Raw genomic sequence first — 15,959 nt, forward strand, 5'->3', positions numbered from 1 at the left:
ATACTCTTTTGCACTGGCTCTTATAACTAACACTGCTCTGCCAGCCAAAACTATGCAGTCTCATCCTCTCTCCTTGTGCAGATGCTGCCAGCTCCACCTTTCTTTCTCTGGGACTTTGGGACATTTTCTTGCCACTCAGGAGCATCCCTTCCACCGCCTTACCTTCTTATTTTTAACTTTGGACCTTTGGAAGTTCTGCCTAGAACCCCTGTTTTCAGTCTGTGGATAATCAGAACAGACAATGTACTCTACCCAGCTCTGCAGACTGAGGTCAGGTGAACTCCTTCCCCCTGCTCCTCCCTTTTCTTTTAAAAACTCTGATCTCCACTTCTTTGAATCCCCCTCTCCTCCACTCCTCCTTGTGGCTGTTTCCCGGTGGAGAATTCTCATTCAGCCAGAGGCTTGACTCACTTTCACTTTGTCTTTCTGTCCTAACTCTTCATTTACATGCCCCTCTGAACCTAACAGTTCCACTGTCCATATGTTTGAATACCCTTTCAATTCCTGTGCTCTTATACTTCCCTAAATAAACTCTAAACCTTGTTTTGGAAGGTTGTTTCATGGTTATTGGTAGCCTATTAGAGGGTTTTCTAGCTTCACACTATCCAAGAAGAGATCTCTAAACCACAAATTCTGCTCCCCCCACCCCACCCCACCCTTGGCAACAGTGTCAGTTTTCCAAGCTAGTCAGTGGAAGTGAGAAGAGGTTTCTCCCAACACTGAGCTCCAGGGGTCATTTGGGGGGGGACGCGGGGGGATGTCATCCCCCCGGGTGAGGTGTGGGAGGGCGGGGCCTGGAGCTGCCTGCTGGTGCCCGCTGGAGGTCGCCGCCGGCTGTGGGGAGGACACACTTCCGGTGATGTCAGGGGGTGTGGCATATGCTAATGAGTTATGCTAATGAGTCCCCCTAGCTCTTTTTCTACGAAATGACCCCTGCTGAGCTCAATTCCCCCAAATTGTTTGGGGATCTGGCAATGTTCCCCCTAAGCTATGGAGTCTTGTGAGCAAAAATTCTACTTTGTGAGCTACTGGCATTAAAGTTCTGAGCTAGTGATTTGGCTACTGCATAAATTAGTTTGCTCTGGAGCCATCCTTCCTGAGCTAAGACAAAAATCTGTGAGCCGGAGGCTAAAAAACTGTGAGCTAGCTCAGACTAACTCAGCTTAGAGGGAACACTGGTTCTGGGTGCGTCTCCTGACCTGAACCCAAGTTAGAGAGTCCATGGGTGTGTTCAGATGGGCCTCAGAAACGGATTTTATCTGCGCAATCACACAGTCAACATCTGCCTCCTGTTCCAAGCCGTCGCTTTCCGGCTCAAAACTGCTTTAACCCAGAGTATTTTGATACCACTTACCCAAGTGGTGTTTTCCTGATTCTCCAGTTCCAGCCACATTTCCCCCCTGTGTGATCGCTCCTCCGGTGTCGAGCCACTTCCGGTTTAAACCCTCTCCCCGCTCGAAAGCTGCCCAAGGCTTCCATTTTTCACCCGCCATTTTTAAAAAAGCATTGGTGGTGTGTGCATAGACGGAGGTCCGCCACAGGGTTATTAAAAACAATGTTTAAATGGTGCCTAGTTTTAGCCTTTAGTCGAGTTCGGGATCTCAGGGAGGCCATTTCTGGCGGTAAACGTTTAAAGGGAAGTGTTACAGCAGTCGGGTTGAAGAGGAAATCGCTGTTCTACAGATGGCTGCCTGTGCGCATGCCCAAACTGAGAGAGAGAAAAACAACACCAACGCATGTGGGCGGCGGGGAGCAATGTGGCTGTGCAGCGATCCGGAGCAAGGAGGTGAGTGTGATCGCGATTCTCCAAGTTAAAAAAAACTGCATGGAGCTGGAGCAGTTTAACCCGCTCCCATATGTGTCTAAAGATATACATGAAAGAGAGCTCATGTGGTAACTGGAGAAAAACTGATTTCCCTCAGGTGGCAAGGTTATTCTAATATCTAGGCCTTCATTTAAATGAAGAACTATTTCCATTCCATCTCCATTTTAAATTTAGACTGGTGTGTTTGGGGTGGGGGTATCCAAAATTTGTTGCCCAAATATTGGAAGTTGTGTGTTGGGGGGTGAGCAGAGGCCTGTGGCCCAAATGGTGGAAGTTAAATTGATTTTGGTATCCTGGGACTTGCAGCTTTAGATAAAAAGTCATGAAGATGGGAATGGTTTTTTTTGCCTCTGTGAGTCTGTACAGGGCAAGGGAGATAAAGATGATTCCCCAAGTATGGAAAAGTGAAGTAATTCTGCTGTCCTGGACCCAACCAAACAATACTCCCATATTTTCAGGCCATGATATCTGAGAAGCCCTTATTTATTCTAGATTCTGAGATTCATGTGGAGATTCATACTTGAGTATCCAGTATGTGAGCTATGTAGCTGTTAGAGTGCTGATCTAAGATTGGTGAGACCAGAGTTCCAATCCTATGTGACCTTGGGTTAGTCACACTCAGTCTAACCTCCCTCACAGGATAGTTGTGAGGAAAAGAGAGAGAGAGAAGGAACTCCCCTTCCATCTCAAGATCAGCCTCAAGGGCTTGAATGGGGGAAGCAGAATACACCCACGCAGAGGTCATTTCGGGGGGGAACGCGGGGGATCGCAGTTCCCCCGGGCGAGGCACATGACGAAGCCCCGCCCCCCGCTTCCGGCCGCCCCGCTTCCGGCCCTCATTCAGCCAGAAGGAAGCAGGAGAAGAGGGAGGGTAAGTTGCTTCCTCCCTGCCTCTCCCCACCCCTGCCTGCCTGGGGCCAGGGAGGGCCTTCGCGGGGCTTCCTTGCACTCCCGCCGGGCTTACAGGTCCACCGCCGGGCCCCTCATGGGGCTCGGCAGTGGAGCTGCAAGGCCGGCGGCGGCGGCCGGGACCGTTGGGGGCGGGGTATGTGGCCTTATGACACACTTCCGGGGATGTCAGGGGGTGTGGCATATCCTAATGAGTTATGCTAATGAGTTCCCCTAGCTCTTTTTCTATGAAATGACCCCTGCACCCACGTTTAAGGAACCTATAGGACCTCATATCCCCCACCACAGCAATTCTGTGGGGGTGCTTATTCCTATAATATTTTCTATTTAGTTTGACTATATGCCCTCTTTGATTGACAAAACAACACCTTTCACAACACATCCCTCCCTGTCTTGTTCATAAAGTTTATATACTGGGATTACAGTGTCCCACTGATTTTTCCCCATTCCATCATGTTTCTGATACCCCCAATATATCGAAATGGTCATTTAGCACCAACCACTCCAGCTCACCCATCTTGGCTCAGAGACTTCTAGCACTGGCATATAGAAACCTTATAATGCATTTCTTTTACCAACAATCCTCTCCTCACTCAGCCCTTTAGTCTTTGGTATCTTATGATACTTCCAGGGAAAATCTGGAAGTGACATTATGTGTCCCTAAGAATCACTGGAAACCCTATGGTAGAGTTTCCAGTGATTCCTAGAAAGGCATGAGTGTCACACAACAACAGCAATTTTTTGTTACTTTTTTTTCTCATGCCAGGCAACAGAGTGGTGGTGGGCAGTGTAAGTTTCCAGCAAGAGGTCTTCCACCATAGCAGAGGACCTGGCAACCCTATATGTGGCACCTTTTCTACTTCCTAAATAGCTATTTGTGACTTTGAATCTTTTGTCTTTACAAACAGTAAACTATGATCTTCGAAACACAAATTCTTAGTAATATTCATAATATGGACTAGTACAAAAACTAGTGAAAAATAACCTAATAGAATTGTGGAACCAGAATCTTCTGATTTTAAACAGGTATATGGTCTATGAATTTTTAAAATATTAAAATATAACATTCATTTAATATTTTCTGAGATTAGTCTAGCATGTTTGATGACATCACATAAAGGTAATGTTTAACAGCACATTCTCCATTTTATAAAAAAGCCTTTATAATTTTAGAAGTTTTTACTGCATTTGCACTTTATAGATAATACTGAATTCCTTAGCTTTTGTGTATATAAATGTTCATCTATAAAAATTCCTCACAATCCCTACCCAGAAAAACAGAGCACAAATCCCATCTCTGCATCAAAAGAAACATGATATACACAAATAAAAAGAATAATGAATAAAATGCTGAGAGAAGTGGAGAGTCAAGAAGAATACTTAAACACTTTATTTAATACATTAAATTCAAATGTTAAGATTCTCTGAATTTTGGGCATGCATCAAAGTCTCAGAGAGCCTGGATGATCTTGCCAAACATGAAAATTTAAATGAGGTAAGTGTTATGAGAATACATAGCAGATTTTGGTTTATTAAGGTTCAAGTCCAGCATAATGTTTCTCAATTATGAATTGATTTTTTTTCCAAATGATCCCACAAATGAGATGTTTATGAGATGATTTTTTAAAAATGATCCCATGGGGGAGCTATAGAGGAAAAGTGTCCACAATGTATTGTTTTAGAGGATGAACCCATGAAGTGAGAATCTGAAAATATTCCCTTGGCCCTAAATGGGAGAAACAGATATTTGCAGTAAACAGAGGTCATTTTGGGGGGGTCGCGGGGGATCGCAGTTCCCCCGGGTGAGGTACAGGGGGCGGGGCACATGATGAAGCCCCGCCCCCTGCTTCCGGCCACCCCGCTTCCGGCCCTCATTCAGCCAGGAGGAGGCAGGAGAAGAGGGAGGGTAAGTTGCTTCCTCCCTGCCTCTCCCCACCCCTGCCTGCCTGGGGCCAGGGAGGGCCTTCGCGGGGCTTCCTTGCACTCCTGCCGGCCTTGCAGGTCCACCGCCGGGCCCCTCATGGGGCTCGGCAATGGAGCTGCAAGGCCGCCGGCGGCCGGGACCGTTGGGAGCGGGGGGTGTGGCCTTATGACACACTTCCAGTGATGTCAGGGGGTGTGGCCTTATGACACACTTCCGGTAATGTCAGGGGGTGTGGCATATGCTAATGAGTTATGCTAATGAGTTTCCCTAGCTCTTTTTCTACGAAACGACCCCTGGCAGTAAGAATTTATTTTGAATTTCAGATTGAAATGGAAAATAAAAAGGGTTAGGGTTAGTCCCATTCCATATGGCCATGCTCCTCCTGGTCTCTTCAAGCATCTCTAATGCCTTTTCAGCAAACTTACCCAAGCTGATAAGAAAGTTTTATCTAAAAACAAAGCAATCTCTCCAAATCATCCCTTCAACCAAACCACAGGCAATCACATCAAGAATTTCCCTCCAAATATTGGAGACTTCATATGCCAGAAATTTGACTTAGGCGTTTAGTGTAGTTTTGTTCAGTTTCACATTCTGGCAAGACTTGCCTGTATTTGGGTGTCTTCCAGAACAAAATTAAAACTCTCCCACTGTAGTCTTGCCAATGGCTTGACAAGGTGATTAGGCTGACATTTCAGACTGGTCAGTTAATACAACAGCTCCACTTCCTGGCAACTTCCCATAAGCTCTCCTTCACTTCAAGGATTTCAGAAAAGCTTAAGCAGTTTGTGTTAGGGGCTACAAAAGAAAGAAACTGGGCCTTACTGCTTTACTATCACCTCCAGAATGTCATCAGAACAAGAAATGGGGGAGCCACAGTGCTGTTTGTATTACTTTGCTCAATAATTGCACAAAAGAAAGGCATGCACAAAATGATTAAGAAAAAGGCTTGTGCCTCCACAGGGAAGTCCAGCTATATCAAATAGATGTAAAGTACCAAGGATATGAAGCACCAAATTAGAATGCATTGTGCCATACAAGACAAAAAAGTAGGGTGAAGCAACTGTAGTAAGTGTTTAAAAAAAACAACGTTGACAGTTACATATTCCCTTTGTCAGGAGATAAGAATTGGCTCACCTAACATTTACTTAAGATCAATAGCTGATGAAGACCATGAATTGCCTCCTGCCAGAAATTTTTATTTAAGGCAATTAGAATGTGTTTACCTCTACAGATTCTAAAAACACAACTGAAAGGATCTGAGCAGCATCCAGCTAAATTAATTTATTTGTCAAATCTGATTCTTGAAAACATGTTGCTGTTAAATACATCAGGTTTACAGGACACAGTGGGCTGCATTCCACTAGCTTAGAGGACCCTACATCAGCAGCACTCACCCTGAGATAGTAAAACGTACTATCTGTAGGTGGGAGAAGCCCCAGTCCCCTTTCAAGACAACTGTTCTTTTGGTTTTGTGGATTACTAAACCAGAATCTAATTTGCAATAAAATGATCTTGACACACAAAGCTTACCTTCATGCCAAAGGTAAATATGGTAATGATGATTTTAAAGATGAGAGCCAGGGCTAGCTGCCACATAGCTGTGTATACTCCAAAACCAGCTGGTCTGTCAGGAATATCATCCACAGGTCGAGTCATATTAGGATCATTTATGTAGTCACAGAGTTGAGATGACTCTAAAGCCCCGCAGTCATTGAAAAGCTCTGAGATGAGCTCACTGGTGCTCCTCCGGGTGTATGGATTGGGATAGGCAATTATAGCAGTGATAGCAGTTACTGCAATGACTTCTAAGACTGGGTACTTCCCAAGCCTTGTGGTTTTGCGTCTCCTGCACCATTCGATATTGCATCGGATGAAAAGTGTCCCCCACAGGCCTCCAAAAACTCCAAGTAGAATAAAGGGGAAAAGTTCGGCCATGTACCAAGGCGTGTGATACTCAACATAAAAAAGAACTAGGCGACTGTTTCCAAATGGATTGATGGATCTCAGGGTAAAAGCGGCAACGAGGGCTGCAAAAAATGATCTCCAAAGAGTCTTCAGGGGAAAATAATAACTCACCTAAGAGCAAATGAAAACCGTTAATGACAACTGCAGTGTTTCCATTGGTTACTGTGCTACAATGCAATTTAAATCATGTCTTTCTCCATTTATTTCAAAGATATTATCTTGCCATGTATGTGGAAAGGATATATTATTGTAAGTCAGTAAAATTATTTTTCTGAAACTCTGAGATGAGATTACATATAGTCATACAACAAAAAACCCGGCACTATTTTAATGTTAAGATATACCTGCAGATTTTCTGCAACTGTGGCAAAGGATGAGCCATTCCTTTACGAACTACTAATGGTTTTAGTCATCTTATAAATAAGTGTCCGTTGCCCCACAACCACAAAGTAGTATAGCCAGCTCACGAACAGTGTAGTAGTACCTAGCATTTATAAGTTCAGTAGAATGACCATAGCAACAAACACATATTATTTCAGTAATCCTTACTGTAAGATTTAGTACATTATTTTAGGAATCCTCAACTTTTGTAAGGTTGACCTGTGTCATTAGTTCCAGAAACAGTGGCTTGCTTTGGGAGTCTGTGCTTGAGTTGGTATATGAACTGAGGACTTTTCAGCTTGTGTACTCTTAGGGTCATAAAAGACGAGGCATTGGAAGATTCATGATCATATCTTTCCTGTGTCTTTATAAATTCAGTTACAGCCATGTGGAGCCCATTCAGGTTGGGACAATACAGAATACAGGTAGAGACTTCTTTTTTTTTTTTTTTGCTACCACTTGTTTTCATAAACTGAAATTAACTCACACACTGTTATAGGCCTTTATAAGAAAAAGTGCACAAAAATATTTATACCTTTTCATTAAAAGGCTAATTATTCAATGCCCGGGCAAGTCTGATCTTGTCAGATCTCGGAAGCTAAGCAGGGTCGACTCTGGCAAGTACTTGGATGGGAGACCTCCCTGGAATGCCAGAGGCCAGGGCAGGCTTTATTCAGCCACCTCTCTGAATGTCCTCTATGGGGGGTCAGTCATCAGAGGTCGCCATGACTTCCAGGTGCACACACACGCACATGCACATATTTAAAAATATCAAAAAGGGCTAATTAAAGCACAGGAGTGTGTTTTGAATAGCAAAGCGGAAGTGGAAGGGCGAAACTCCCTTTCCTGGTCCTGACCCAAATCAAAGCTTTGCACAACTGTAATTTCCCCTTCAAAGGCTCATGATATTTGTGGCATTTATTTTATATTATATTATTGTTTTATTTATTTATAGTCTGCCTTTCTCATTGATACCCAAGGTGAATTAGTGTAAATCATCGCAATCAAGAGGATGAAACATCTAATAAACAATAGCAGACGACTAGGATGATTGCAGTCTGACCCCTGGCCACTACACAATCCCAGGTCTCTTCACTAAATGTTTGCAAATATTTAGAATCACAAAAAACACAGGAATTACGGTTGAGTGTACATACAAGGTATCTTTAAAAGGTTTCAGAGCTTTCAGTTGAGTCATAATCTAGGTCTTGTGCAAAATATCTTCAGAAAAGACACAGAGTTTGCTGCTACTTATAAACCCAGCCAGTTCTTACCTCCTCTAGGCTAAAAAGTACGCCACCAATTGGTGCTCCAAAGGCTACAGAGACGCCGGCGGCAGCAGCCGCTGAAAGCACCTAGCATGGAAATGTTGATAAAGAAGTCAGACTTTCCGGAAAACACGTAATCATTTTATGAGGTGAAGCAAGAAAATTGTGTGATCCACTTTACCTCTCTTCTTTTTCCTTCATTCTTGCTGTACTTTGAGAAGAGGCTGCTGAAAAAGTTGCCGCAACAGCAAGCCACGTGTACTAGAGGCCCTTCTTTGCCAAGGCTGAGACCTGAAGACACCACCAGAACCAAAGTGACTGTTTTGATTAAGAGGGTCCATTTGCCCAGGTAACCCCTAATAATGAAACCGCTCAAGATGGTCTTTATCTGGAAGGCAGGAAGAACAACACATTGGCAGCTCTGATTTTGTGAAACCAATATGAATAATGAAGAGGGCAGTCATTTCCTTAAAAGCCTGTGAATCTTAAGTCTATAAAAAACACAAGACACCATTAATAACTCCTCTTCTTTTAGCATACACCCTGTTTAAAAGCCTTTGGTGTGGATTTGCCAGAAATGTTGCAAGAATCCCCCCCCCTTCAACGAGTTGTCAAGCCAGAAAGAAAAACTTACCTCTGGGATTCCAGAACCACAGGCGTAGGGAGCAAATACTCTGACAAGGGAAACAGCCAGGAAAGCAAACAATAAAGCCCACAAAATGTAAAGAAAATAATTTAGAATGTAAGCGCTTGCACCCTAGAAAAACAATAAGGGGAAAAAAAACTACTGTTAGACAAATACAAGAAGTGTCAAGTTTCTGCCACTTGCTAAGTAAATGAGGTGGTGTGGAGAATTTCTCATAATTGGCCTTAATGACAGGGCTACTGCAGTAGTGTATGCATGACTTGGTTTTCACATCAACAGTATGTCTGTCTGCTTTATGTTATCTACAGTAATGCAATTCAAGCATACCAAAAAAACCTAGCACAATAAATATGCACCAAACTATAAACCTGACACATGGCAATCACAAATATATTTCAAACACCGCTTCAAGGATATGTTGAAGCACTGGGGAGGGGAGGCAGACACAACATTTGGTAAATACGCATTAACTGCTCCCATTCTTTGCCAGCTGTCTGAAAGATAACCACTTTGTCAGCAGAACCACCTCTTGACAAATCTCCATAAAGCAAGTGGTTGAAAATGCAACATTAGGAGGCAAGAGGGACACACTGAACTTTCCCCCACTTGCACTTTTTAAAGCCGTTCTTTGTCCAGGTAAGGCCCAGATACCAGAATTAATCCTCACTAGAGAAAAGGGTGTCCTGAACTGGATGGCTGGCAGGGCTCTTTTTGTAGCAGGAACTCCTTTGCATATTAGGCGACACACCCCTAATGTAGCCAATCCTCCAAGAGCTTACAGTAGCCCCTGTAAGAAGAGCTCTGTAAGCTCTTGGAGGATTGGCTACAGCAGGGGTGTGTCGCCTAATATGCAAAGGAGTTCCTGCTACAAAAAGAGCCCGGGGGTAGCCTGATCTCATCAGATCTTGGAAGCTAAGCAGAGTCAGCCCTAGTTCGGACATAGATGGGAAACCACCATGGAAATCCAGGGTTGCTAAGCAGAGGCAGGCAGTGGCAAACCACCTCTATTCATCTCTTGTCTTGAAAACCCTACAGGGTCACCATAAATTGGATGTGATTTGATGGCACCTTCTACCACCACCAGAGAAAAGAGTTTAGAATACTGGAAAACCATTGCTGAAGGAAAAGAATCAGCCCTCCCTTTGCACCTGTGAAAGCTGTGCCACAAGGGCAGAATCCAGGTTACTGTCACAACCAGGTGTGCGCCCTAACCTATTTCCGGACATAGATGAAAGTTCCAGTCAGACGATTCAACCATGGTTTCCAGATAGGCAGCCATCTTAATCTGAAGCAGCAAAATAAAAACAAGAGTCCAGTGGCACCTTTAACAAAATGTATTCCAGCTTTTGAGAGTCAGACAGGCAACTGATGACGTTAGTTCTGATTCGCAAAGGTTTATGCTAGAGTAAATTCTATTAGTCTTTAGGGTGCCTCTTTTATTTTGCTGTGGGTATCTTTAATTATTCCTGACATGAACTACCCAGGTCAATCCAATCTCAATCAGATCTCAGAACCAAGCAGGGCTGGCCCTGGTTAGAGCTTGGATGGGAGACCGCCAAGGAAGTCTGACTGTCTCTTGCCTTGACAATCCTGTGGGGTTGCCATTAATCAGCCGCAATCTGACAGCACTTTCCAATACATCTTTAGCTTTATGCTGGAAGCTCTGCTCAAATCGTAAACAGAGATGGCCTCCGCAGCCATGGTTCCTTTTCTGTCCAATTCTTATTTCTTACCCATTTGTACAAAATGATGATTGATTGGATAACTCTTCTGCGTGTTCACTTTGACAGCTGGATTTGCTAATCCCAGCAAAAGAAAAGATGAATGGCATCTCCATTGTTGACCTACTGATTCCTTGACTAGAATAGTGCATTCTTATTGCCACAGCTGAAGAGCATTAGTTTAATTTCCCAATGCATATATTCTCATAGTGCTTTAAATAAGAGCCAGCTATGGCAATAATCATTACTCCGTTACAGGATGGACTTTGTTTGCTATCCGTGGCCCAGTGTGAAATGAAAATCACATCATAAAGGGGAAAAGGGGCTGATAGCAGATATGAATTTGGTTCTTAAAATTTTTTGGTAGAAGACCTGTTTGTCCTGTAAAGTTAAAGCTGTGCTATATTTGACTGTCTTATTTCCCCCCTGAAATCTGAACAGAGTAACTTTTAAAAGGGAAAAGGGAAAAGTAGGTGTCCCACAGAGTGAAGGTAGATATACATTTTAAGTGCTATGTTGTTGTTCAGTCGCACAGTCGAGTCCGACTCTTCGGGACCCCATAGACCAGATCACGCCAGGCCTTACGGTCTTCCGCCGTCCTCTGACATTTGCTCAACTTCATGTTCGTTGCATCTATGACACTGTCTAACCATCTCATCCTTTGCCGGCCCCGTCTAATTTGACCTTCAATCTTTCCCAGCATCAAGGTCTTCTCCAGTGAGTGCTCCCTTCTCATTTGGTGGCCAAAGTATTTGAGCTTCAGTTCCATTATCTGGCCTTCCAGGGAACAGTCAGGGTTGATTTCTTTTAGGATTGACTGATTTGATCTTCTTGCAGTCCAAGGGACTCTCAAGAGTCTTCTCCAGCACCATAGTTCAAAAGAATTTATTCTTCGGCGCTCGGCTTTCCTTATAGTCCAACTCTCGCAGCCATACATGACTACTGGGAATACCATTGCTTTGACCATGCGGACTTTTGTTGGCAGGGTGATGTCTCTACTTTTTATCATGCTGTTTAGGTTCGCCATCGCTTTCCTCCCAAGGAGCAGGCATCTTTTAATTTCATAGCTGCTGTCACAGTCTGCGGTGATCTGGGATCCCAGGAACGTGAAGTCTGTCACTAAGTGCTATGGAAGTGGTTTAAATATACAATTCTACATCTTGAAAGCAAATGGCTCAAAATGCAGAAAACATGTTCAAAGCACTTTCAACCACTCTTCAGAGTATCTTTTCGTTACCATTTTATCTTTACTTTCATTTTACTGCATTACCTAAACAATCCAAAGAAGGATCATGCTTACAGCAAAGACACCAGTTTCATCCAAATCTATCGAAATAAGCCCTGGCATAAAATGCTTAAACTGCACCATGGGCATTTAAAGCTTTGTCTCACTACTCCTCCAAAGAACTGAAGCAGCATTTTAGCCTTACCAAAATTCTGTAGAGTAGTTTAGACGGAGATAGTGGGATGGACCTGTCATCCATCAATGGAAGGCGCTGATGGTCACAGATCACTCCCACATTCCCCTTCCCCCACAATTCCATCTCACTCTATGAAAGTTGATTCCCAGTGTTGCAGAGCACATATGAGCCCGTTCGCGGGGAGGGTGGGGTATAAATGTAATAAAATAAAATAAATAAATATGAGCCCTGTTCATGTTTCAGTGAATGTACATACACCCTGCATGTACATGCATACAACTGCTTGTAAGAAACAAGCAAATGTGCATTACAAGTGAAACCAGGAACCGGTATATGAACGTATGTGTGGTTTCAGTCACATGCTCAGCTGCACATGTGTTAAATGTAATATGGAGAATTGTACATATAAAGAAAAAACCACGTGTATACAGGTTGTATGTGCATTCACTATAACTTGTGACAGGGTTGTGAACTGAAAGCCATGCCATTCCAGGTGGGGAGGGGATGCACTATGAAGGAGGAAGGCAGCAAAATTGCCTTCTTTGCCTCTTTCATCAGCAGAACTGTACTGATGGGGGGGAAAGGCGAGACAGTGATTTTGTTCCTTTCCCCCCTCCCCAGTAAAACCCCCTGCCTTGCATGGATTTTAGTCCATGTGGGTCCTGAAACATTGGGAACACCTATTTTTTTGTCTTTTTAGGTTCCTGGGCAAAATATTTCTTTTCACCCAGGCTTTTATCTGAAGGGTTCCATTTCTATCGTTTATAAATGCTATTTTATGCTGCTACGTTTAAAGCTGTGTTTATGCCTCTAGCAAGCTCCTGGCTTGTTTTATTGCTGATCTTCATACTGAGATTTTTTTTTATGCTTGTGGTTTTCAGATTTCATTATTGTACTGTTTTTACCTAGTGAGCTTCCTCAGGCAGGTCATAGGAATAGGGAGGACATACCCTTTCTGAATAAATATTAGCCCACCTAAGCCCTGCAGCCTCAGGAATGAACTTTACTGGAATCAGATGGAACTTCTTGCAGGGAGTGGAACATGGGAAATAGCCCTGATCCTTGTGCTCATGGATCATGGGATCCAAGCCAGTGAGCTGGCTATTAGTTATCTATTACATTTCATTCCAGCCTTCCTCTAAGGAGCTCAAGGTGATTGATACATATGGTTTTCCCCTTCCCTCACTTTATATTTACAAACTCTGTGAGGTAGGTTAGACTGACTACACAGTTGTCTTATGGTCAGCCAGTGGCTCACAGCTAAGCACTGCGGGATTTGAACCTACGTCCCTCAGATCCTACTCTGACTCTTTAGCCACTTTCCTAAACCATCTCATGACGGACAAGCAGGGCTTTTCACATCCAAGCCCAACACTGCCTTTCAAACTGGCACACTGGCTGGGTATTCCCTACAAGCAAGGCAAAATTGTGGCAAAATAATAAGTGGATTTGCAGAAGTGTGGGTGAGAATTTATCATATTTATCCACTCCCGAAGTACAGTGCTGCTATATGATCTGGTTCAAATCTGCTTCTGGAATGTCAAAAGGATCAGGCTGATCTTGAACAAATGTTAGCCATGGGAAAGGACACTTTGGAGTCTGTTCTATACTGGTAATATTATCTCCATGAAGAGTGGAATACAGAAGGAAAATACAGTCTGGGGGATATCCAACTTGCTTCAAGGTTTTCACATCAAGCATCTGCTTTAATGTCCTTTCACAAAAATGATGATAATTAAAACAATTTTGACAAGTGTCAGAATGCATAAGTCCTGTGTGATAAGGAGCTCTAAGCTACTAAAAGGCCCAAAACCACAGGGAAAAGTTATGTTGCAAAAATATCCATCTGTATCCATGCCTTCACATTGTCAAATTCCATCAGCTATGACAAGCAGCACTGCTCAGACACAGAAAAAGAAGAGTCTGGATAAATTACATCTAAAACATTGACCTCTAAGAATTGTCTACAAAGGGGGCTCTGAGACATTCATTCTTAGTGCTAAGAATTTTCTACAAGTCCCAGAGAAGGAAGGAAGAAGCCAAGGACTCAGAATACTTTTTGTTTTAGCTTTTGGGCAGGGATTGGGGGGAGGGGGGAGTTGCAGCAAAAGTGATCGCTCATTCAAAGTGAGGGCAATGATGATCGAGTACATATTATCCTCACTCAATGGTTTTGTGACATCATCACCAAGCCAAATGTGATTTGTTACTTTGGTCTGTGATGTCATCATGTTCACAAAAAAAAATTGATTGGTTAGGATTACTATTTCCTGGAACAACCCATTTGTGAGGAGCCCCAAAGCACAGAAGTAACTACCGATAAAGGATCAAAAAAGGTTAGCATGGAGAGTCTGAGAAACACACAGTCCCCCCACCCACCCATGCATAGAGCATACTAGCTTCAACAATGAAATTAAAACTGGAGACCTTTGGGTGTAGGGTTATAAATAAGACTAATCATTAAACACTCTCCAGGACTATGGGATGGAACTTGCTCCTGTTACTATGAAGCGAGAAATCCTTGCATCATTTTTGAGATTCCTTGTTCCCTCTAATGGACTCCCTCATCATGAAAAGAAAATATAGTAATGGGATAGATACAGCTTAATTTTTGAAAGGATCATACACAGATGGTTCTATAAGAACCAGGAGGATTTCTCACTTTGTGGTCACTTATTCCTGTGAATTTTTTTTTAAGTAGTCACCTCTGAATTTGCAGCACCAAACTGAAAGGAATGTAAGTAATATGCCTGCCCTTAAAGTAACCCATTCTTTGCCCTTAAGTTTAGTTGAAGAAATGTGCCTGGGGTGGAGGCAGGGGAGTCCCTAGAGTTTCCAGGAGGCCGCTGAGAGCGAGGGGCATGTTACTGCCTTTTTAGGCAGAAATAACAGAGAAGACACCTGTTGAAGGGCCACTGTCACCTTAACAGCTGCTCAGTGGTGGTTCGGCCCAGCTCCAAGGGAGGTGGAGACTGTTGGCAGAACAATTAACACAGCAACAGTGCACAACCTGATTAAAGAGTAGACAAGGGCTTGGCATGAAGTGGTCCATGGGGTCACAAAGAGTCCGACTCAACTGTGCGACTGAACAACAAATGTTTATTTAGGAATTCATATACTTGATAGGAAAGAGGAGAGACAGAGATAGGTTCCTAACTACATCTCTAACTGAGAGAGAGGGTAAGACTGAGTGTGGCACTTTTGAGAAGAAGGGGGAAATTGTCCTGAGAGTAGCAATCTGGAGACAGACAAGGAATGACACTTAACAGGAGAAAAGGTGTTGACTTCACTATCCTATCGAATTGTCTTCGTGCTGCCCCCTGCAAGGTCTTCTCTTCTTCTTCTTCTTTGTACACCAGACATTGCCTTTTCCAACAGAGATATAGGTCCTTTCCGCACTTGGATCTCATCCCTGGTTTTATCAGAGTTCAAATCGGGACACGATACCTTGCATTTATCCCTGGTTATAACAGCATCCATTTATCCCGGGACAAGTGTGGGGCAAAACCGGGGTGATCTTAATGTAATGTGGAAACAAACAATACCCCGAGATAATTACAGGGGTGAACTTGAGTGTAGGATAGAATGTAAGTTTGGGGACAAGGCTGAACCAGGATTTAAGGTCTAGTGCGGAAAGGACCAAAGTGGAGCTATATACTTGATAGGAAAGAGGAGAGACAGAGATAGGTTCCTAACTACATCTCTAACTGAGAGAGAGGGTAAGACTGAGTGTGGCACTTTTGAGAAGAAGGGGGAAATTGTCCTGAGAGTAGCAATCTGGAGACAGACAAGGAATGACACTTAACAGGAGAAAAGGTGTTGACTTCACTATCCTATCGAATTGTCTTCGTGCTGCCCCCTGCAAGGTCTTCTCTTCTTCTTCTTCTTTGTACACCAGA

General features: G+C 43.4%; 1 protein-coding gene across 1 annotated transcript in view; it reads right to left on the reverse strand.

The window, feature by feature from the left end:
• CLCN4 (chloride channel, voltage-sensitive 4) overlaps nt 1–15,959 on the reverse strand; it is a 62,551-nt gene that overhangs the window by 16,499 nt on the left and 30,093 nt on the right. Inside the window, exons 5-8 of the mRNA XM_015423136.1 lie at nt 8,907–9,029; nt 8,454–8,660; nt 8,279–8,359; nt 6,189–6,734 (exon numbers count right to left, since the gene is read on the reverse strand). Of these exons, the coding sequence (XP_015278622.1) occupies nt 6,189–6,734; nt 8,279–8,359; nt 8,454–8,660; nt 8,907–9,029 (957 nt within the window). The remainder of the gene's footprint in view (nt 1–6,188; nt 6,735–8,278; nt 8,360–8,453; nt 8,661–8,906; nt 9,030–15,959) is intronic.

Source organism: Gekko japonicus, unplaced genomic scaffold, assembly GCF_001447785.1.
Source record: "Gekko japonicus isolate JY-2015 unplaced genomic scaffold, Gekko_japonicus_V1.1 scaffold478, whole genome shotgun sequence".
NCBI lineage: Eukaryota > Metazoa > Chordata > Lepidosauria > Squamata > Gekkonidae > Gekko > Gekko japonicus.